General features: G+C 42.9%; 1 protein-coding gene across 2 annotated transcripts; it reads left to right on the forward strand.

Annotated features, from left to right (window-relative positions):
* Positions 1–916: 916 nt before the first annotated feature.
* NUCKS1 (nuclear casein kinase and cyclin dependent kinase substrate 1) lies at positions 917–20,749 on the forward strand. 2 transcript variants are annotated; one of them, XM_062013586.1, is made up of 8 exons: positions 917–1,617; positions 9,853–9,902; positions 10,945–11,050; positions 12,502–12,557; positions 12,840–12,992; positions 13,231–13,383; positions 14,154–14,303; positions 14,990–20,749. In XM_062013586.1, the coding sequence occupies exons 1-8, from the start codon at positions 1,601–1,603 to the stop codon at positions 15,187–15,189; spliced, it is 885 nt and encodes a 294-aa protein (XP_061869570.1). In that variant the 5' UTR covers positions 917–1,600; the 3' UTR covers positions 15,190–20,749. The 2 variants fall into 2 exon arrangements, with proteins under 2 accessions (XP_061869570.1, XP_061869571.1); XM_062013587.1 differs by having other exon boundaries at positions 922–1,617; positions 14,157–14,303.
* Positions 20,750–22,330: the final 1,581 nt, after the last annotated feature.

Genomic DNA, 22,330 nt, shown 5'->3' on the forward strand with positions numbered 1-22,330 from the left:
TAACTGGTTATGTAAAAAGGATACTGTCTCAACTGCCTGCAGCTGCTTTTTTAAAATCTATACCTACTTACAGTACCTTCGTGTATTTCTTTGTAAGAAAAATACTTCACACCAGGGCTGATCAGTGTAACCAGGAATAGTGATGGGCTGTAACAGTATTAAAGTATCTAGCTTTATTATGAATCCCATCGCACAACACTATATAATCTGGTACGGGGGTGCCCGGCAGAGTACAGAGGTGCTGTTAAGAGTCCCCATACTGAAGCGTGAGAGAACGATGCAGTAAATGCGATGGGATTTCACATCGCCCTTCGCTGTGAATGGGCTCTCGGCGTTGCTGTTTCTGGCCGGTCCTGGTGCTTTACCAAAGTGTGTATTCCTTCCAGAATATAGAGCCCTCCTTGAAGCCTGTCCCTGAACTGTGGCACGATTACATGACAAAGGGTCTGCAAGGAGGGTGCCGGAATGGTCCCCTCGGGCACTAACCTCCCTTCCTAAGGGCTGATAAGCACAGTGCACCTCGAGGGCACGGCAGCCGAGGCGGACCCGCTCGAGCTCCCGGCGCTGCAAACACCGCGGCCCCACGGGCCTCGCTCCGAGGCCGGGGCAGCGCTGCCTGAAGAACGGCTCAGCCGAGGGGAGCTCCCCCGCACCGTCCCGGGCACAGCGGGTTGCGGCCGTGCGCACTGCGGGTGGCCGGCGGCTGCGAAGCCCTGCACGTCCGACCTCCGGAGCTCCGCAGGCCCGTGTAGGGCGCGGAGCGGGGCGAGCTACTGCGGATAGCACGGCCGGGGCAGCGGCGCTTCCGGGCGGGCCCAGGGGCGGCGCTGCGGGGACCTCAGCGCCCGCGCCGCTTCCCCGCGATTTCCCTCCAAAACCACGCCAGGCCCCGAGCGGCGAATCTGCGTCTCGTGCCCCGCGGCCTCGCCGCCACCCGGGCGCCACGGAGAAAAACCAGGCCGGATGGGAGCGATGGTGGCGCAGACCTGGAGAGGCAGGACAGGACGGCCCGGGGCGCGGCGGGGCGCAGAGCCGACGGCGAATCTGCCGGCAGTCCTGCGACCCCGCTCTGCCGCTCACAGCAGCTTGAACGTGTGAGGTGTTCTCGTCCCCCCCTTCCCCGCCCCAGGGGGAGGTGCGGGCAGAGTCTGCCTCGCCGTGATGGTTCGAACTAGCCAATAGTTGCCGGAGAGCCGCCCTCCACGGCCAATGAGCGGGAGAGGAGGTGGTGCCAGCGAGATAGGCTGTGCCGCCCCCCGCTCGCATCCTCTCGGTGGTTCGAACGCGACCATTTTGCGGGGGGAGATCGGCGAGAGGCAGCGACCGCGGTGGCAGCGGAGCGGTGACCGGGGCCGGGGGGGGGGGGGCGTGCGGCCCACGCAGAGGAGCGCGCGTGTCCCGCGGCGGGGCGCGGGCCTGCGGCGCGTCGGAGCGAGGAGAGGCGGCTCCGGAGGCACGGGCCGAGGCGCAGGGCCCAGGGATCCCGCTCGCTCCAGGCAGGGGACGGGCGACGCCGAGCCCGCACCAGACGACCGTTGGTTTCTCCTTTCCTTCAGCGCTGCGCGACGTCCCCCGGGCTGGGCCCGCACCGCCGGGGAAAATGTCCAGGCCTGTCAGGTGAGTCCTTGGCAGAACGCGGAGGCCCCGCTCCCGCCTCTCCTCCCACCCGCGGCGCCAGCGCTGCCGCCCGCCCGCCCGCCCCCCCGGGCCCGGCCCCCGCCGGCACTGTAGGCCGGCCCGCCCGCTCCGCCGCAGGCCTCGCCGCAGGCCGTGCTCGGGGAAGGGGGAGCCCGGGGCGAACGGGGCCGGGCCCGGCCCGGCCGGGCCGAGGCGCCGCGGGGCGGGGGCGGCTGCGTGGCCCTGTGGTGGCGGAGGGGGCGGGAGGCCGCGCGGGCTCCTCACAGGCTGCTTGTTCCCATATTCTACACCCCACTCCCAGTTTATAAAATGTATTTTCCTTGCCACTTTTAGTATTTATTATTTTGGCTCTGCCAGGCACCTCGCTGTGGGGCTGCCGTAGGATGACGTGCCTCGCCCTGCGCTGGGCAGTGGGGCGGCCGCGGCTCTGGCCGCGCCGTCACGGGTACGCGGAGGAGAGGCCTCAGGAGGGGCTGCCCACAACCTTCCGCATAACGGCGAGAATTGAATCTTTGCCATCCGCCGTGACCCCCTTGGTGCAGAACGGGCGGGCAGGAGGCGGTGTCGGCTGCACGCCTCTGTCGCAGACCCCCGCACCCTCTACTAGAATGGGGGGGGGGGGGGGGTGCAGCAGACCACGTTGGCTGGGGGAGGGGTCGCGCATGCAATACGCCGTGACCAGCGAGGGTCTGGAGGAGAGGGGCTGTGCATTCGAGTTAAACCACGTTTAGGGGAGGAGTTCGGAGGAGCCACCCCCTCTGATGGGAGCAGCATCGCACACACGCCCTTCTTCTCTCGCCTGGTAGCTGACTGCTTTTCCCCGGGGCCCGTTTTCTACTGGTCTTTCCCTCCAACTCCGCCAAGCGGGCAGATTTTAGGTCGTGGGGAGGAGGAAGCAGTGGGCTGTTTAGCTAGATGGTCGGTATTTGCAGCGGTAAAGGAGGTAGGTCGTGGTGTTAGTGTCTTCTAGTTAAACAGCGTTTGGCCTGGAGTGTGGAGTTGCAGGGTAATCTCAACTAGCTTGTCAAATCCCGATAGCTTCAAAAATCTTCAGTATAGAGAACTTGCCATGTATATGAAAGTTTACTGAGCAGGAGGTGTGTATTCATTTGTAGTCTTCTCTGGAAAATCCTCAGAGAGTGAACTTGTAATTTTACTTGTCCTTGTAGAAAAGGTAAGAGGTATCATAAGGTATTCTCTGATTTTTTTTCATTCTCAAGATACTGTAAGTAACTGGTTACACTTTTATTCCCAGTAAGACTTATTTAGGGTATGCATTCTAGGTGTTTTGGATCTTTTGGAATAATAAATATGAAATTAATTGTCGCTGTGAAACTTATGTACTCATTTATAGATGTTTGTATTTAAGTAATATATCTTAATATATGAAAGTTAAAAATGGGAACTAGGGCTACTTTGCAAAGTAGGGAGGTTTGGCAAAGTGATTAGTGACACTTTTTTTTTTTTTGACCAATGGTGTGTACCTAGATGTGGGTAGGAGGGCAAATAAAGCTCAGGGTTCCAGTCTTAGGGTCCAAAAGATGGGTTAATAGGACTGGGTATATCCTGCTCTGAAGCATTAGGCTTTGGCCTTTTGCACAGTGGGCTGTTGGGCCAGATGGACTAGTGGTCTCATCTTGCATGACAGTTCCTGTGCTCTGGGGTACAGTCCTGATGTGACTTGACTGCTCAGGGTGATGCTTAACTGTGTTTTCTGCTGATGATTTACTTGCCAGCACTGGAGTCTTACTACAGGTATGGAAAGTATTGTGTTTTTTAAAAGTATAGCTTCTAAGGTTTCTGATGTTGAGTAACTTTGTAAGCAAACATTTCTAAATAAAAATTTTTAGAAAAATCTGTACAATCCTGCAGTGCTGTGAAGGTTCTGACTTGTCTTATACTGCATCATGCAGTTGACAGTCACTGGCCTACAAAAAAATTAAACGCCAAAGTCCAGGAGGCTGTTGGCAGAAAACCTTTTGGCACGTGTCAGGAGCAGACCTAGCAATCTCTTATCAAGCTGTGTTTAATAGCTCTTTCTGGAGAAAAAGTAAATATTCAGTGTCTAGGATGTGGTGTTTCTCTGCTAGGTAGAAACTGAAGAACTCTCTTCATAGATTTAATTATTGAACTTTTAGAATGGATTTTTAGATTTTATTTTGTTTTCCCTTTGTATTTTAGCTTGTTGGTAGTATGGAAGTCTGGTGAAGGGTTCCTCATTGGAATAAGATCTACTGTCGGATAAGTTTTCCTCTATTTAGTGGTCTTTGAATTGATTTATTATGTTTGTTAGTTTCTAGTGGATATATACACACCTACACAGCTAAAACAGTGAGCTTAATAAATCCAACGTGTATCCCCAGTTTCCACTCCACTTGTGGGTAGAAGGCTGCCCTAAGATTGAGCCTGGTTGTTGAAGTCAATTTCATAAAATTAAGAAGTAAAGAAGTCTATTTACAGGCTTCAGGTGCCTGGCAGTTAGAGCCAAGTACTTTCTACACAACTGGTCTTCTCCTGGGGTGGTAATGATGGTATCTGCACTGTTGTTGTTAGAAAATGGCATGAGGTAAAAAGTAAAGGAACCTGTGGTTACTGGATGTCAACATCTTGTGGCTGACCCTTCTCAAGTACTGCAAAGAGCATTATGATATCCCTATTGATTCTTGAATACAAATGAAATAAAACACGCTGAGCCTCTGTTTTTATGTTCAGCATAAATTAATGTGTGTTAAGTAAGAATTTTGACTTGAGTTGCCTCTCCTTGTCCCTGGTAGTCACATTCACTTGCTGGTACTCCTCTCCTGCAAGCGTTGCAAAATGAAACAGTGTGGGCTGGGGGTGGAAATCACAGGAGTCTTCTGTGTTCATTTTGAGAGTAAAATGTTATTAATTTAGTTACGAATTTAGTTCCGTGCTTCAAGGCTTTACATACTTAATTTTTCTTTATTAAGAACTCTAGACTCCCGGCCTTGTATTGGCATTAGGGTGGAAGGGTGATCCTTTGAAATTTTACTTGAAGGAAAAAAGAAATCTGTTAAATATAAGTTGTCGCCAGTGTTGTAACTGGACAAAGTAAAGTGTAAATGTTGTTGTTCTGGAAGACTTCTGTTGATTAGCAGGTAAGCACCACTTACTTGGGGATTCACATTTAACTGGAGTACTAGTGCATGGTAGTGTCCAGAGATAAGCTATAGATACTTTCCTGATAAGTAAAAAGATATGTTCCTTGCTCTGACAACTCTCAGTCTAAAGAGAAACAGAGGGCAAGGTAGAGGTACAATAAAAATCAAAATCCCAAGAACAACACAGGTTGCAGAACTGAGTTTTCGTATATGTGTGTTTTGGGGGTTGTGGGGTTTTTCTTCCTCCTCCCTGCTCTGCATCAGAGTATTTCTATTTTGTATTTTAAAATCTTCTCAGTTGCAGTTAGTCTTAAGTGAAGGATGAGCACAACTCTGCAAAAACTGTTGCTGCATAAGTCATTTAATTGTTCTGTGGAGTTTCAAGTCATGTGTATCCCTAAAAATTCTGCAGATGCCATGAGCACTGCCTAGTCTTACAGAAATTTGGAGTTACACCAAGTCCACACCCAAACAATGACTTCTGTAATTGGGAACCTCTAGTTGGTGAGTCTTGTTTGAGTACAGTTGTGCCAATTTCTGAATAGACTAGCACCGTAGTGACATGTTTTAGGTACAGAACTACCACTGAACTATCATTTCAGTGATGCATAATTGGAAGTGAATGTTCATTTAAACCCTAAATCTAGCACTGCATATTTGTTTTGCACTTTGAAAACACCTGTTAGAAACATTTCCTATTTATCTTTTTTATTTAATTATTATCTTTGTATAAAAAAGGCACCAAAGGGATGCCTTTAATGTTAGAAATTATTGATAGTGTCTTGATCTCAAAGTGGGACACCTTTCCCAGCAGGTGTGAGAAACAGAAAATGACACTGTCCACTGGCTGTGCCAGCCCTGCCCCAGCCCTGAAGTATAAAAAAAGGCCCATAACTCTTCACAAGCACCTAGTTTCATGGTTCTATTTGTAAAATACCATAGTAGAAAAAAATCTCAGTAACCATCTGATCTGTCCTTTGTTTTACTTGCCCTGTTGTATAAGAGGATAAATTGTTACTTCTGATAACCATTTGACCTAAACATCCCTCTTCAGTACATGGTCAGGTCAGTTACTAGCTTTACAGGAGAGATGTGTTTTTTGGTTTGTTTTTTTTTTTTTAAAGAACTTGCGCTTTAACTGTGGATAGTAGTGGATGGGGAGATACTGGAGATCTAGTCGTTCTTTTATAAAAACCCAAAAGCTTTCTAAGGGATTATTATGTCATGTTCTGACATGTCGACTTAAAAAGATTGAGGATTTAGGGACTTTGCTAGCTGTACAGTCCCTATTGGGTTGTATAGGCATTTAGTATTCCTTTTAAATATTAATATTAATTTAAAAAATTCCCTTTGGAAGCATCAACCATGGGTTGTAAGATTTCCTGTGCATTTGTGAGCTCTTACTAGAGTACTTGAGAATTACTTTGCTAAGTTAAGTGCTTTTGGATGTTACGTGTTGATAACTTCCTAGATGAGTTACCCTTTACTCCAGAAATATTGAACTGACAGCTGTTACTAAAAACTTGTGCTATCAGAACCCCTCTATACCTTTCCTCTCTCAGTTCTGCCTCATGTGCACACTTCAAATATTAAACTGAATCAGTAAGTTGGTTATCTTCAAATTTCACTGTGTATTTTAAACCAGATTGAAAAATATCCATGCCAGATGTCTACAAGACTGCCTCTTTATGCTGAGTCTAACTGAATTTAACAAATAGTTTACTTTTATGTCTCATTGCTTTCTTTAACATCTTCTATTTTTTGATACTGTCAGAGAGATGCTCTTCATTGACAAACCAGGAATACTGGCATTTTGTTCTGGCTCTTAACTCCAGTGACCTTATCTGCTGTGTTTTTATCACCTCGGTGTAATAAACAATTAAATCCGTCTTTGCAAACTTGTAGTTGTTAAGCATCGCACATCAGTGCTTTTGACAGTTCTGAAGAAAAACATAAGTTGATCTAAATGGAGTGGATGATGAGTATTGAGTGAGAAGAACAGTAGGTCCACAAGCAGTCTGTTTGACATTTTTGCTCCTGTGAGCTTCTCTGATCTAGTGGGAAGGCTTGCAAATTTCGGTCTTCAGTAGTATCAGTGTAGATACTCCGTGTTTCCTCAACCCTTCTCCTTGCCCTGTAAAGTAAGATCAAGAAGCCAAAGACCCTTCTCATGTTTTCTTCTGTCATAGTGGAGGGGTTTTTTTGTGTCACAAATATCACTAGTCCTGTTCACCAGGTAATGAGAGCGCTTAGAAAGAGAAGGGGCGTTTTCCTTAGGGAAGATGTTTTTCATTATTGTCTTATCTGTGTTACATTTTCTGTAGTTGATTTAGCCTGGATCTATGACTGAAATAAGCAAAATTAAGCTCTGTATGAACAACTCAATAAGACATTGTAAAATTGCAGTTTCCACCACCTTGTTTGTTAGCTATGTCAGAAACCATTGTTTTACAAAGCCACTAGAAGATAGTACATTGACATTCTACTTTTCTCCCCTGTTCACACCTTTAGGGGGAAAAAAACCCCTTTTATATCTGGACTTATACCAAGTCAAATATCTTACTTGGTAACTTTGATTTTTCTGGTAAGCATCTGAAGAACAATAGTGTTTGTGGGCATAAGATGGGTCAAAAGGCCATCTTGAGGAAGACTACCTGTTGCAACAGGGATTTTAGCCCCTGAATGGTGCACCCTAACAAACTTTGCCAGGATTTATATTCCTGAATTGGTATTTTACCGTGTTCAGACCGTGAAGGAGTGAACAGTGTTCCATGGCACAGTGCCGTTGTATTTTGTTCCACTTGCGTGTACTCTGAAGCTTGGATGCAATTCAACCTGTAGAAGTCTAATAACTGGTCTTGGCTTCCCTTGGCTGGCCTGTTTGGTTTTCTGTTGTGGAGAGGTAGGGGTGTGTAGTTTAAGAGGCTTGGCGTGGAGTTGAAATAAAATAATGATGCTTCTTCATCCTTGCTATAAGCCATGAATAGAGGTACTTGAACAAGAAAGTGACTTATAATTGATTTCAATGGGATAAACGATAAGAATGCAGCCATCACTGTTAGGGTATCTTTTAACTAAACAGTCCCATCAAGAACATATGATGTTAATCACAAAGTGCGGTTCAGTTATGGGAACTGAATGTGAATTCCATCAGTGACTCTGCAGAACAGGAGAGGGAAAATGCACTGGTTCTTGCGCTGGATGGAGCCTGTGTTGGCTTCTCTTTTCGCCTGTCTTTGAGTCTGTGATGCTGGGTGGGTCACTTGCCCAAGTTTTGTAGCTGTGGAGTTGAGCTTGTGTGATGATTACTGCATTGCTGCAAGTTTATCATTGGCTTTGGGTCAAAGAGATTGTAAGAAGTGTGTCTGAATCTTTAGTGCCTTTTCCAGCTATGCCTCCTCATCCCATTGCACGTCAGCCAAAAGAAGTGGATGATCGGAGACCTGATTTGAGGCGATATCAGCTAGAACTGAAATATGATTCAATCACATAGCTATCTTTGTTCCTTTGAGTACTTGTATTATTACAAGGCAGTTCTGTCACTAAAGTTGTCAGGATGGGTGCTAAGAAGATAGCCAATGAGTACTTACATTTAACTTTTTTGGTTTTATTGAGGATAGAGAGGCTGATCCAATTTTGTTAGCAAGTGTGGCACTGATACCAGAAGTAGCTGCTTGTGAAGTTAACTGATTTTTCTCTAGAATTTGCCATTGCATTTGCACTACATCATTGTCTATGCTACTTTCAGTGTAAGTTTGAATGAAGTTTCAGTTTAAACAGAGAGAACAGAGAAGGTACCGATGAGGTAAAGAAAGAATGGATCCCAGCTCATTTGCTGTCCAAAAACCTAAGTTGGGTGAAACATGGATCTTCTTGCATTGTTGTGCCTAGTTGAGCACTGTAATGGCTGTCTTGCATCTTCGTAGAGCATCATATTTAACTAATTGAGGAAGGTCCTAGAAGCCCCTGGCGAAGATGATCTGAGGGCTGGAGCCCCTCTTTTGTGAGAATAGCCTGAGAGACTTGGAGTTGTTTGGCCTGGAGAAGAGAGGTTCCAGGGAGACCTTATAGCAGCCTCCCAGTACCTACAGGGGGTGATAAGAAAGACAGGGAGGGACTTTTTACAAGGGCATATGGTGATGGTACAAGGGGTGATGGCTCCAAAATGAAAGAGGGGAGGTTGAGATGAGATCTTGGGAAGTTCTTCCCTGTGAGAGTGGTGAGGCCCTGGCACAGGTTGCCCAGGGAGCCTCTGACTGCCCCATCTTTGCAAGTGTTGAAGGGCAGGTTGGACAGGGCTTAGAGCAACCTGGGGTGGCGAGAGGTGACCCTGCCCATGTCAGGGGGGATGGAACAAGATGGTCTTTAAGGTCTCTCAAATGCAAACCATACTACGGTTCTAAGATGCTATGAAAACTTGCAAGGCTGTAGAAACGAGGGTTATATGGTAAACCAGAAATCTTGAACACAAAGTATGATAGCAAGCATGCTTATATTGAGGTGTGAGAAGCAAAAATTGAAAACCTAGCAGTCAGGAAACATTTATCTAATGCATTATAATATTTGCCTACTTGTTTTATACCTGGAATATCTTAACTATCACAGCTTTGAGATGGGATGTTAAGGGAAGCTCTGGCTTAGGTTCGGGCTGATGCATTCTTTAAATGTGTCTTCAATCTATATGCGCAGGCATTGCTTTAAAATACTTCTTTCACTAGAATAACGATATATAATGACAGATATGTAGTTTTAATAATGAAAGAACCATGTAGAGTACTTTAAGGTGGCTCTTCCTCTGTACAATCTTGAGCTGTAAGAGAGCACCACTTAACAAAAAACGCTTTTAAATTCTGAGGATATAATCTAGGCTATGACAAGAGCTCTGTAAGAAAATACTAGAATGTACTGTGTGTTCATTTCTCACTTCAGAGGTGTAGGTGGCTTATTTATGAGAGTTTTCTTTGGATGTTTCTGAGGTAAAATCCTGCACTGGAAGCAAGGATATGGCACTTTCTTATTACTTGAAGACCCCTTTTGTATCTCTCAGAGTGTGAATTACTAATTTTTTTTTTTTTTCCCTGCTTTGTAATAGGAACAGGAAGGTGGTCGATTACTCCCAATTTCAGGAATCAGATGATGCTGGTAAATTACTTTCTTCTTAACAATTTAACATTCTTGGGCTAGAGCAGTTCATGTATTTATTGCTTTGCATATTAATAATTTTACCACTAGCCACATCTTTACGTTAAATTCTAAGGAGTTTCAGCTCTTCGATGTCTCTGAACTGTTCATGAGTATTTGAAAATATAACGATTCCCATATGTTTTGTATTAAACAAACAATGGTGATAGAAATCTTATTATTTAATCCTTGTATTGTTGCAGTGCCTTGAGGCTGTTGGCAGCAACTGTCGTCTTCTTTGTTCTATGCTATGTTCTGTGGCAGAATCTCCCTGGTGCCACTTTTTTCTTCATTAAATGTCTCCAATTCTTTTTAGTGGAGTCTAGTTAATCTCGTAGCGTCCGGCCTTTTTGTGACTTGCATCTGAAAAATATATATAATTCTTTATATTCTGTGTAAATTAACAAAATACTTCTGGAAGCCATGTGAAATCTCTTTTGTATTCTTAGAAAATAGATATGGTGCCACTGTTTGCAAAGTAAGTTTGTTTTGATAATTCATGGAAAGAAATATGTGTAGTTCTTAATTGTGATCCTCTTACTCATATTGTATAAGGTATTGTGTAAGAGTTGTAAAAAGTTACAGTGTAAACTACTATATGAGGACATGATTTTTCTTATCGTGGGACAGTAAATAAAGTGTTGTTAAAAGCAGGTAGACATAGGTTTGGGGATTAACTTTTAACAGGTTTTCATAGTAACTCCATTTCTTACTAGCTGTAAAATGAGATGCTGTGTCCTCCTGGGAGACTTTTTCTATGTTTCCTGATACTCCTATATCAGACTGGATTGTATGCGGCATTTTTATTGTGCCGTAGACAGAAGAAACTAGTTTAAGACAGGATTTTACCTTTATAAGGTTTTGTTTGAAGCTTTGTAATTTTTTTTTTTCTTGAAGGACTTTTTGATGTGCATGAAATGGTCAGTTTAAGTTATAGCTGAGGAAGTCAGTTTGCTGGGAACTAGGAGTTAGATTCAAAACCATTTTGTACTGTCCCGTCCAGATGAAGATTACGGAAGAGATTCAGGTCCCCCATCCAAGAAAATCCGTTCATCTCCTCGGGAGGCTAAAAATAAGAGGCGATCTGGGAAGAATTCTCAGGAGGACAGGTAAAAGCACTTCATCTGTTTCAAATGTGTCTCCAAAAAGGAGACTTGGCTCGAAGGAGTACTCTAATAAATAGCGAAAGCCTTTCTTGTAGAGTGAAGGTTATTTTCCTCTTTACAATAACTATGGGCAGCAAATGATTGCCATGAGACTTAAAGAAAATTGACTGCTGTCATGGCAGACATCAGCCTCTGGTTGGAGGTCCTGCCTGTTGGTTCTTACTTTGTAAGCCCAAAGCGTCTCTTTATTCCGTTGCACTGCCGGCTGGGGTATAGGTAGCTTCCAGCAGGTATGTTTAAGAGGCTTCCCCACCATGTTCCTGTTCTGTAAATTGGAAACTGAATGTAGGCATGGGAATATTCGCGTGGTCCACCTGCTAGTGTGAACTGAGAGGGAGAGACTATTTTTACCCTGGCAATTGCTTGTAACACTTGAAGTCAAAGATGTACTGAAATCAAAGACTTCAAGGGTATGACATACAAAGAAATTGGGTTAGACAGCTCTCAAAACAACTAGTTGACCTTGATGTCCTGTTAGTTTTGAATACTTTTAAGTATGTACGAACATGTCTGTGTGTATCACAAGCATTACAGAGGGCTTGCATGTAAAACGAACTGATATATTTCATTTAATGGTGGATTTAGTTCCACCATTGTCTGCATAAGACTAAAAACACGAACCCGAGATGCTGTAGTGTGACGAGCTATCTAAACTGTCAGCGTTCTTGAGAAGTGTTGTGCATCGGCTCCAACTGCCAAATTTGAAGCTAGCAAAGGTTTGATTAATTGTGCTCCTTGACCTTGGGAGAGTCGGCAGCTCAGCCATTCCTGAGGCATATGTTGTACACTGATGGCCCTCAAAAGAGTGTTCACTACTTCTGTTTAAAACACTTGTTTACTCTCTGATTGTAGTCAATGTTGTTACATGGTGTGAGAAAGACCTCTCTGAGCAGTGGCAATGACTAATGATGAGTATTTTTATAAGAACAGAACAGTAGTACCTGCTTGATAGGGATACGTTGTGATGAGGATTGAAAACACTAGAAGGGAGCTATGAAATTCCATCCAAGATCAGATCATTTGAGAAATGTAGACCAAATACATGCTAGTTAAGCACAATACAGCAATGTACACAGAATGAAGGAGTCCGAAGAAAGCAGTGGCATAGAGAAAAGTGATTACTATGTATCTGTTCAGAATAAAATTTTATTCCATGTGTAGACTCAGCCATATATTATAAATTCTAACTATAAAATGGAAGACACGTTGATTTATCGAGTGATTCAGAGTTTGAGTGTTATTTTTCCAGCCATGGTAAATACATTTAGAGATGAGAAATCCCGAATAATAACGTGATGATATCCAGGAAAAGTGCATATTCCCAGCCTAGAGATCAGTTTGCTCTCTGAAAGTTATTTTCTGTACAGCAGTCAATCTGTGTCTTTCTCTTTCAGTGAGGACTCAGAAGAAAAAGATGTGAAGACTAAGAAAGATGATTCACACTCAGCAGGTAACTAAATACATTGATTGATCAAGACCAGTTTGTAAGATTTCCAGGAGTGGGATTTGACATAGAGAAGCATGCACTTTTCTAAAACACTAATGTTAAGCTGGATGCTACTTCTACTACTGTGACTTCCAGCTTGGGCTTGGGATAACTCTTTTTGTGTGTGTGTGTAATGATACTGGTATAAAGTTTGTCTTCACAGGTGGCTAGATACATATTAATGTCTTCCTTGTAGTTCTTGCCCATCAGTATCAGTGTGATACAAAAAATACGTTTTCTTTCCAGATGAAGATTTTGGCAGTGAGGATGACGATTTAGGAGCAGATGATGGCAAAGCTGACAGTGACTATGAGAGCTCTCAAAAAAGCAAAAAAGGAAAAAAGGCTAAACCAGAAAAGAATAAGAGAGCAGCCTCCAAATCCAGGAAAAGGCCTGCAGGTAGGAAAAAAAAAAAGAAAGGGTTGCAGGTCTTTGTGGTGGAAGACATTGCACAGGATCATTGTTGGGTCACTACAGAAACGTGCTTTTTGGGTTCAGTGTGACTGAGTTCTGACATGGTGACTGTCTTGATTAACTCTCTCATTAATGACTTGACCTTTGTCTTGCCCACGTGCTACCTCAAGACAGGTGGTCCGTATTCTGTATCCTCGTCCTAATTTCATGACTTTTGCTGCAGAGGACAGCGAGGACGAAAAAGAAGACCACAAAAATGTGCGTCAGCAACGACAGGCAGCATCCAAAGCAGCTTCTAAACAAAGAGAGATGCTTATGGATGACGTGGGTAGTGAGGAGGAAGAACAAGAGGATGATGAGGCACAGTTCCAGGAGAGTGAGTAAAAGCAATTGTAAGAAGTTAAAATCAACGTGACATGGGTCTAGCACCAGGCATGAGTTTGAGTCTAGCGACTTTGCTTTTAGGTTGTTACAGTGAAGACATAAGTTGTCCTTTTCAGTAAGTTGTTTGTTGCTGTGTATCTTGTCCAACAGACCAAGCTTATTTTTTCACATCTAGAATTTTTGTTGGAAATGTGCAGACAAAATGGATGTAGGCATTTGAGCCATACCTGAAGGATTGTTGGAAAGTTCATGACACTTTTTGCTCCTTAGTGCATTAGTTTTGAGGCATTGCTGCTACTTTCAGATGATGTGAAAGTACCTAATTCCTGCTTGATGAAAATAGCACAGTTTGTTTCATAAGAAGAGTTGGGTTCAGATACTTATGAACTGCAGTAAGTTCCTGAAATACTGGGTGCAAACATAATTTCAGAATGGAGTAAGAGTAGCCATTGAAAAGATTGCTTAACTTAGAGATTCTCCTTGTTCTGAGATGAGTTACTTATTAAGGAGATGGAGCATATTTTGAGGACTTCGAAACACACCTGTTTTGTCATACGAGTGCTGTATCCTTACCAGTGTAAAGTCTTCTGCTATGTCAGATTTCTTCACTGTAGCAGATCGGTCTATAGTCTTGTGAGTTTCTAACTGTTTCTGGTCTCTGCAGTTTAATTGGTAGATCTCTCAACTGTATCTTCTGCTCCCTTTCCTTTATTAACCTTCTTTTTTCTTTCAAAAAAAACTTAAATTTTTTTGTGCTTTCAGCAGATTCAGGAAGCGATGAAGACTTCCTCATGGAAGATGATGATGATAGTGACTATGGCAGTTCAAAAAAGAAAAACAAAAAGGCTTCCAAGAAATCCAAACCGGAGAGGAAAGAAAAGAAAATGCCGAAGCCCAGGCTAAAGGCTACAGGTGAGTATGTGCAAAGGAAGTTAATGCATTTGGCTGTAGAGGGTGGTATTTTCTTTTTTCTGCTATCGCAGACTCGGTCGAAATCTTGAGATCAGGAAGCATCCGCATACCATGGGGGCTAATTCATGTACAATGCTGTGATTTAAAGCACCACTATGAAGTAATAAGGTGCCTTTAATTCTAACTTAAGAGCTTGAGTTAGTATCTGTGTCTCATTAGCAAAAACTGATTAGATTGCAAACCCCTCCTATTGAGATGATGCAGTCTGACTTTCTATGTGGCATAGCTACATTTGTGGCTTTCTTTGGGACTTTGTGATATTTTCAGGGTGAAGGTGTAAAAAATCTGAACTGAAGAAAAAATTGATGCATTTCTGCAGGAAGTCCAAAATTATAATAGTGACAAAGGTACCAGTGTGCCGAGAGGCTAGCCATGTCAGTTTATGACATCATGCCTAGTAATTAGTCAAGAGTTAGAGTTACAAGTAAACAGTTTCTAAGTCTTGCTAGTTGGAATCTCAGTTCAGCATCGTCAATGCGGAGTGCAGAAAACACCGCATGTGTGGTATGGTCAAAGCAGAATGATACCTGCTACTGAAGTGTCTTGTAAATCCTTGTTATGTAAACTCGTGTGACTTCTTTATTATCTTTGCCGATTGTAACTTTAGAAGTTTTTTCTTTTTTCAGTGACCCCCAGTCCAGTGAAAGGCAAAGGGAAGGCAGGCCGCCCCACGGCATCCAAGGCAACAAAAGAAAAGACCCCGTCCCCCAAAGAAGAGGATGAAGAGCCTGAAAGTCCTCCAGAAAAGAAAAAATCAGCTAGCCCTCCACCAGAGAAGTCAGGGGATGAAGGATCTGAAGATGAAGCACCTTCTGGTGAAGATTAAATGGCAGTTGAGGAAATCTTTGTTTAAAAAAAAAAAAAAAAAAGGAAAAAAAAAAGAAAACATACTTAGGGGTAGAACACGGTTTTGGCTGTGGCTTGACTCATGGGCTTTGAATGCTGTCTTTACTTTCAGCTGTTTAATACAGTGTATCCTTTTTTTAATAAGAGGAAACCCTTACATGGTGATCTTTTGAAGTCAATGTTTTCTGTTGGCCATTCCGTTTTCCCTCTCCTTCCAAATCTGAAAGCCATTTGAGACAAATTAAGACCATTTAAGTTTTTTTTTTTTTCAAGTGATACCGCAGTTGTGAAGCAATAAGGTTTGAGACTGATATGTGGAAACCATACTTATAAATCACTAAGTAGAATAGATTGCCCAGTGCTGGTAAGAGTTCTTTAAAAGTGTTATTTTCTACTTGAATATGTAGAAGAAATGGACCTGTGCTTTAAAGATTTCTGTTGATACAGGTTCACTCTCAGAAAAAATGTAGTTCGTACAAATTCCAATTGAGGAAGAGGAAACATAGGGAAGAAACGTACGTTTCTTGGATTTAGGCACATTTGTCATGGAAAGCAATCAAGACACTTGTAGATGGTCCACTGTTTTTTTTTATTTAGAAAAGACCCTCCAATTAGAATGCGACATCTTTTGTCTTTGCCGGATAGAATACTATTCTGCTTTAGGCAGATTGCAGTTTGTTCTACACAAATTCAGATACACAACCTACAAGCTTCTCACATCCATTAACTTTTCTTTTTAACAAGGTTGGCTATAGATGAGCAGAATAGCAAAGAGAAATTGAAGACCATTTTTAAAACTCTGGTTTCCATTTGATATTGTGGAAATGTCTTTCAAGTTTTTCCAAGGAAAAAAAAAATCATGGGTAGTATAAACTTAATTTTTTTATCCTTTGGGGCATGGGATATCCTTTTATAAATGTGAAGCAAAGGATTCCTGTAATGCTCTGGTCAGTCTCGGATCCCATGAGTCACGCTTAAGTGTTTATCTTCTCCCTCCATCTGTCCTCAGGCTCTGTAGTCGTATCTCTCAGCCTCTCCAGCTCAGTGTTGGACAGCAGACTTCCATCGATAGTGAACATCACCACAATACACCTTCATTTCTTCATCCTTCCATTCTACAGAGTGGGAGGCTTTGCTCCCACATCAACATGTCTGCTCCTAACATGTCATTGTTCTGCTCCCTAAGCTGAAGTGTTGAACGGGAACAGTATTCAAGGAGAAGCCAGGAGGAAGTGGAGTTTGGAAGCAGTGTAGCAGGGCTGTCGTTTTATAACAAAAACAGGATGTCCCTCTAAATGCAAGACACTTGAGATATATGTGGTGGCATTTTAATGTGTTTTTATCAAAGCAGCCATATCCTTTTTAAAAATGTTAATCAAGCCTTGGTTTTCAGACCCTAATACAGATGTTGCTGCCTCTGGTTTGTTGGTGGAAATATTGAAAACTAGACCTGCCATTCTTTTTCTCTTTCATTAAACTCTTTGTGCTTTCTGTATGTTGTTCCCAGTTATCTTATAGCTGACAGGCTTTTTTGTTGTTGTTGTCTTTTTTTTTTTTGGTCATCATAGATCTACACATTTCATAACCAGCCTTTTGAAGGTAACATAAGGCAGCTAATTAGTTGTATTTCTGGATCACATGCTACCAGATTTTTAATCCTGTTTGGATTTTAGAGAACTTTTAGTTGTCGTACACTAATATGACCAGGAGAGACACTTGACTGGATGGCATAGGGAGCCTGAAGATGCTGAGCAAAGTGTGGAGTCCAAAATACGTAACGGAATGTTAGTACAACAGCCGAGTGATTGTCTTGTGTGATTCATAGCCATGGATTTTACTGAGGCTGGTAAATTACCTTGGCTTACAAGAAATTAAGTTCTCTAACATTCTTTACTATAATGAAACTATTGTTGCCATTACAATAAAGATGATCGGTGTTTCCATTGTAAATCTTTTGTTTTTTAAGGGGTTTAATTTTGCAGAAGAGCTTAAGGATGGAGTGAAGTGTCAGTTTTGAAAAAGAAGTGAATGTAATGCCTTCTCCTCTCCCATACCTCTTCCCACTTGCAGATTGCTGGGAGAGCAGAGCCTCTTGCATTCTTTTCAGTTCTAGTCCAGTGCTTCTTGGGCAATATGGGGAAAATAAGCGGCCAGGTTTTAAACAACATTTGAATTAAGTTTGAGGGTAGCATACAGTTTTGTCTCTGGTCAACATAGTTGTTTTCCTTTAGGCCAGATTATGGTTCAAGTTATTTGTGTCTGTTGGCTTCTTAGGGTTTTTGTGGTATTAAAATGCACAAGGATCACTGAAATCTAGAATACCTCTAGCTGATCTGGTCAAGCAGCTGTTCTTTTACCTGCTAGACCTGGTTTGTTGTTTTGGGTTTTTTTTTTTCCTGAAGAGTGTATTTTTTAAGTTCCACTTAAATTATATTTTTGGGGTTTTTTTCTAACATGGTTAAGTAAGTTAAGGCTGTGAAAAATGTTTTTTTTATTCTCAGTTCAGGTGTTGGACTGGATTATTTTATGCCTAGTAGTTTTGGCCCTTTATCTTACAGAACTGTTCTGCTTTCTCATCTGTTCATCTCTCATGGCTGTTGCAGGCTGCATGATGCTGGAGTTTGTCACAGCCCAAACTACGTAAATCCTGTACTGCTTCTGGGATTTTGTAACTTTTTCTATATCTAACCGTTTTGCTGATTGGTGCATACACTAAGCCCTAACGGTCTCTAGGTTAGTGTGTTAGAAATACAGCAGTTTACATTTTACAGATGCAAGAAAATTGTGAAGGTTCAGACATTTTAACCTTTTTTTTTTTTTAGTGGACATTTTTCAGTAGCTGCAGACTTCACATTTTCAACTGTCCTTTCTAACTAATTTGTCTTAAGCATTCTCATTTTTTTGAAGGAAAGCTGCAAGTTAGGAACACGAATAGTTCTTCACAGAGCAGAAAGTCTCGTTCATGCAAGAAGACTTTGAAAAGATTGTCTTCTCTTACACAGCTATAGTTTTGGAGCCTTTGCAGAGAGGTCAATGGATTTATTTCAAAGTTTAGTAAATCTAATGCCCTGCCTGGTCTCACTTTTAAAATAGTGTTCATAACTAACTTCCTTTATATATCCTTTTGTACATTCAGTTTCTGAATCCATGCCACCACATCCAATTTTGCAGTGAGTTTCCAATAGTGTTGCCTTTAACTGGCCACAAGGCTTGATCAGGAAAAAATTTGGAATTTCAGTTGAGACTTTCATACTAAAGATTATTAGCTTCAGTTTTGTTTGATCATGAAGATGCCAAACATGCCAAGCTAAATAGGTTTCAGAATGGATTGTGGGAGAGAGCAAGACTTAGAAATGGGGCAGCCAAGAAGCTTTTAATTTTATTGGTTTTAACTTTATGAAAGCAGAGGAGCGTATGGAGAGAGAAGCAGCACACCTTGGGTGGCTTCTGCTAGGGAACCTCGCCAAGGCAAGGTTACGCTTCAGAGCGTGCTCAGCTCCTGGGCTACCAGGGTAGTGGCAGAAAATGTGCTTGAATTCCATGTTTTGTTTTCTTCTCTCCCCCCTGCCTTCCCCCTCCGCTGGCGAAGGTCACAAAGGTACAGCAGACACTGAAGCACCCAAGTTAAGGAGGGAAGGAGGTAAACTATAACATGCTGGAAGCTTTTGAGCTGTAGAAACTGGTGCTTCGCTTTATGTAATTTGTGAAGTGTTTATTTTTATAACAGATCATATTGTTGAACACATGGTTCTTAAAAGCTACGAACTGATCCATGAGTCTGATATTGCAGAAGTGGACGTTCATATGTTGAGGGAGGCAGGATGTGAAAATGGGAGCAGATGGATAGTCAAAGGGACACTGTCACAGAATAGTTGGTGGCATACTGGATATGTCAGCTGGGAGAGGGTCACCTCTATATGTCAAAACTCTATGTATTGTGTATGATCAAATATAAATTTTTCTCTGAATTCTGACTATTTTCCTACAACTTTGCGAGGTTGAAATACAAGTTCTGCTGGTGAAACTAGGAAGGAAAACTACCTATTCTGTTCTTACTGTCCAAAGTGACTTTTTTTTTTTCAAGTGCTATGAGGAGTATCATGTTGACAGTGTCCTTTCGAGACCTCCCCAAATCAAGTGTACCTTCCTTTTAGACTTCCAGCTTCAGTAGATGACTGGCATTTGAATGTCTTTTCGTTGAACTCTTTATATTAAAAACAAACCACAAATGTTTCTAAGTCTAGTCAAGTTCTCACCACGTGCTGACTGCGTATCAACCACTATTGGAAAGGTGTCTAGACTGCCTGCCCCCTTCAGCCTCGCAAATTGTCTGGGTCCATCAGCCTGAGCATGCTCTGTGTGACTGCAAACACCATTGTGCATATGCTTTGTATATTGGGGCAAGGGTTTTTTATATATATATTTTGGGAGGGGTAGTGGGTGGGATGGAGAATTACTCAATCAGCTTAAGCCAGAATAATGTGTGTAAAAGCCCCTGAAGTATTTTGTGTGTGAGTGCGCGAGTGTGAGTGCGCGCATGGGAGTGTCTGACATCTTATTCCCCTTGTGTTCTGAAGACTTGTGAGTTTTAACTTTTTTTTCTGCAGAAGCAATTGTTAAAAAAAAAAAAAATTGTAAATAAGAGCTACATAATTTTGTTTAACCATGAACATCATGTCACAGCAAACCCTGAATAATCACTTTGAAGGTAGATGAGGAGACTCCAGGTAGGACCTTGTGCTCTCAAGCAAGGCGTCATTATGTGGTATGCAATGAATATTTGTCTGGACTATTTGCCAATCCCCCATTGAGCTTTTCTAAAATTCAAGCTCTTTGCGGTTCCCCTACCCATCGCTTGTAGGGTTCTTATGTTTGGGTTTTTTTGGTTGGTGGTTTGTTCTTATTTTTTTAATCTCAAGAGCAGACAGGAAAGGGGCAGCTACAAAGTGTTCCAGTGCTGCTGGTGTGTGACTGGTGCCACTGGGCACGATAGAGTCGGTAACTCTTGCAATACCTTGACAACACTGAGATCTGCCGCACGGTACTAGGAGTTAAGTCTGAATGTAACATTGATGCTTTATTTAAAATAAAAACACTTTTTTGGTAAGGGGTTGAAGTGAACATGACTGTTGACCATGTTCGTGAATTTATAGACAAAACATTCATTGGTAGAATTGTGTGATGGTCTTTTGTGCTACTTACTTTTACATATTCCAGTCTCTGTATGTACCTGCAAAGAAAGAAAGAAGAAAAAAAAAAACCCTGCTTTGCTTTTACTGAAAGGGTTCCCAGGACTGCATACCTGCTCCTGAGCTCTGTTTTAAGTATGTGTATCCTTCGCTTGTATTTTGTATTAAAAAAAAAAAACCACAAGGAAAAAGAACCCTTTATTGTTCAGCATGTTGGAATTGTGTCCCCTCTTTTATTTTTCTCTTTTTGGAAATATTAAGCAACTCATTCTTCTGTATCTTTTATTTTCTTTTGTAAACTTTTTGGTTTTGTTTAAAAATGGCTTTATAAAAGGGCTTTTATAACCCATAGACATGACTTGTGCAATTTTTCTGTTCTTCAGTGGTGTTATTCTTCTGTGGTGGTTTTTATTATTTTGTTAGTGAGATGTAAGAATTTGATTGTGATGTCTGATAGTTTTAAGATTAATTCCTTTGCGGAGTCCAGGCTTCGTCTGAGAAGTCAGGTTTTGGCCAGAAAGGTACGGCAAATCTGACCTTCTTATTGCCACCTGTGAGTTAAAGGGAAGATAGAAAGGGTCGGGTCATCCTGGCAGTGAAGAACAATGGCCTTGGTTTCAGAGGCTGGTTCATGAGAGAGTTGAGGTTTTCAGGTTCAAAACCAATTAAAAAAAGTGATGGCAAGGAGAGACAAAGACTTTTACGTGTCACACTCGCCTCTGTGAGCTTTCCCTCGGTAACTCATAGCCTTGCAGCCTATTGTCTGTGGGCCTCATCTGAAGGACAACTGTTCCTCGGGAACATGCACTAAACCACTGAGCTGTTAGTCCCTTCCTGTGCAGATGAACAGACCCAGGGAACCGTCCTGCTCTCGATGCCATGTCCCGTGCGCTGAAAGTTACAGTGCAAAGCTAGTCTGAGCTTTTACGACATCTATTATAGCTGATTTCATCACATTTCCTCTAGGTTCTGAGGGCGTTGGGCACCGTGTTAACACGCATTTGCTCCTTTCGTCGGTCCCGGATCCATCCTATGCGACCTGATCTAGGTGAACCTGCTTCTGCAGAGGGGTTGGACTAGATGATCTCTAAAGGTCCCTTCCAACGCCTACGTTACGTGATTCTATAATCCTTCGTTTCACCCCCGGCGCGCTGCGCTCGGCGCCAGCAGGGGGCACGCGTCTCCCGCCGCCCGGGGCGCTGCCGCGCGGTCCCGCCGCCTGCCCGCCCGCGGCAGCGCTGGTGGGGGGGGGCGCGGCGGCGGCCGCCGCCGTTATCGGCACCCTGCGTCGTGGGTCTTGTACCTGCGTTTGTGTTTTGCTTGCGTGCACTTCTGCGGTGAAAACTGAAGCTGAGGCTCTGCAGGATGACACCTGCAAGCGTTTGTTTCTCGTAGGTCTTAGGAGGAAGCCACCTCTGGGATCCCGAGGGTGCCGTAACACAAAACATGCTCTTAATCTGGTTGAGCGAGTAATTTCAGTATGTCTTGTACTCGCCCTCATTGCACAGCACGCACAACCACAGTGAAGCAGCGGTCTTGGAGACACTTGAGGCCTGGTACAGCTGGACAGACCGGATTGCTGTTGTGCAATGTAGATGTGCTTGGGGTTGGATACTGCTGTGGACGCTGATGCTCCGGGCTTCTGGAACTGAGATGTTTAATGATAAAGTTTATGACTTTCCTATTTTTTCTGTTTAAACATACCAGCCAATTCACCTTGACAGGTATTTCTACCTCACTGCTGTGGTAGCTGAAGTTATGTCCTACAGTCTCGACAGAGATTCTTTATCTGAGCAGCTCTAGGGTTACCTTAGGTACTGCCATGCTACTTTGGTTTTGAGGTTAATTAGCACGTGTCACTTCTTGTGTCCCCAGAAGTAAACACTGTTTATTGTTAAGAATTGAGGCAATACTACGGTCTGTGAACTCTTT

The sequence above is a fragment of the Colius striatus genome, chromosome 22, assembly GCF_028858725.1.
Source record: "Colius striatus isolate bColStr4 chromosome 22, bColStr4.1.hap1, whole genome shotgun sequence".
In the NCBI taxonomy this organism is placed as follows: Eukaryota; Metazoa; Chordata; class Aves; order Coliiformes; family Coliidae; genus Colius; species Colius striatus.

Coding starts and splice junctions, on each gene's coding strand:
- NUCKS1 (XM_062013586.1), top strand. Junction 12,558..12,839: donor AGATGATTCACACTCAGCAG/GTAACTAAATAC, acceptor TTTTCTTTCCAG/ATGAAGATTTTGGCAGTGAG. Junction 13,384..14,153: donor TGAGGCACAGTTCCAGGAGA/GTGAGTAAAAGC, acceptor TTGTGCTTTCAG/CAGATTCAGGAAGCGATGAA.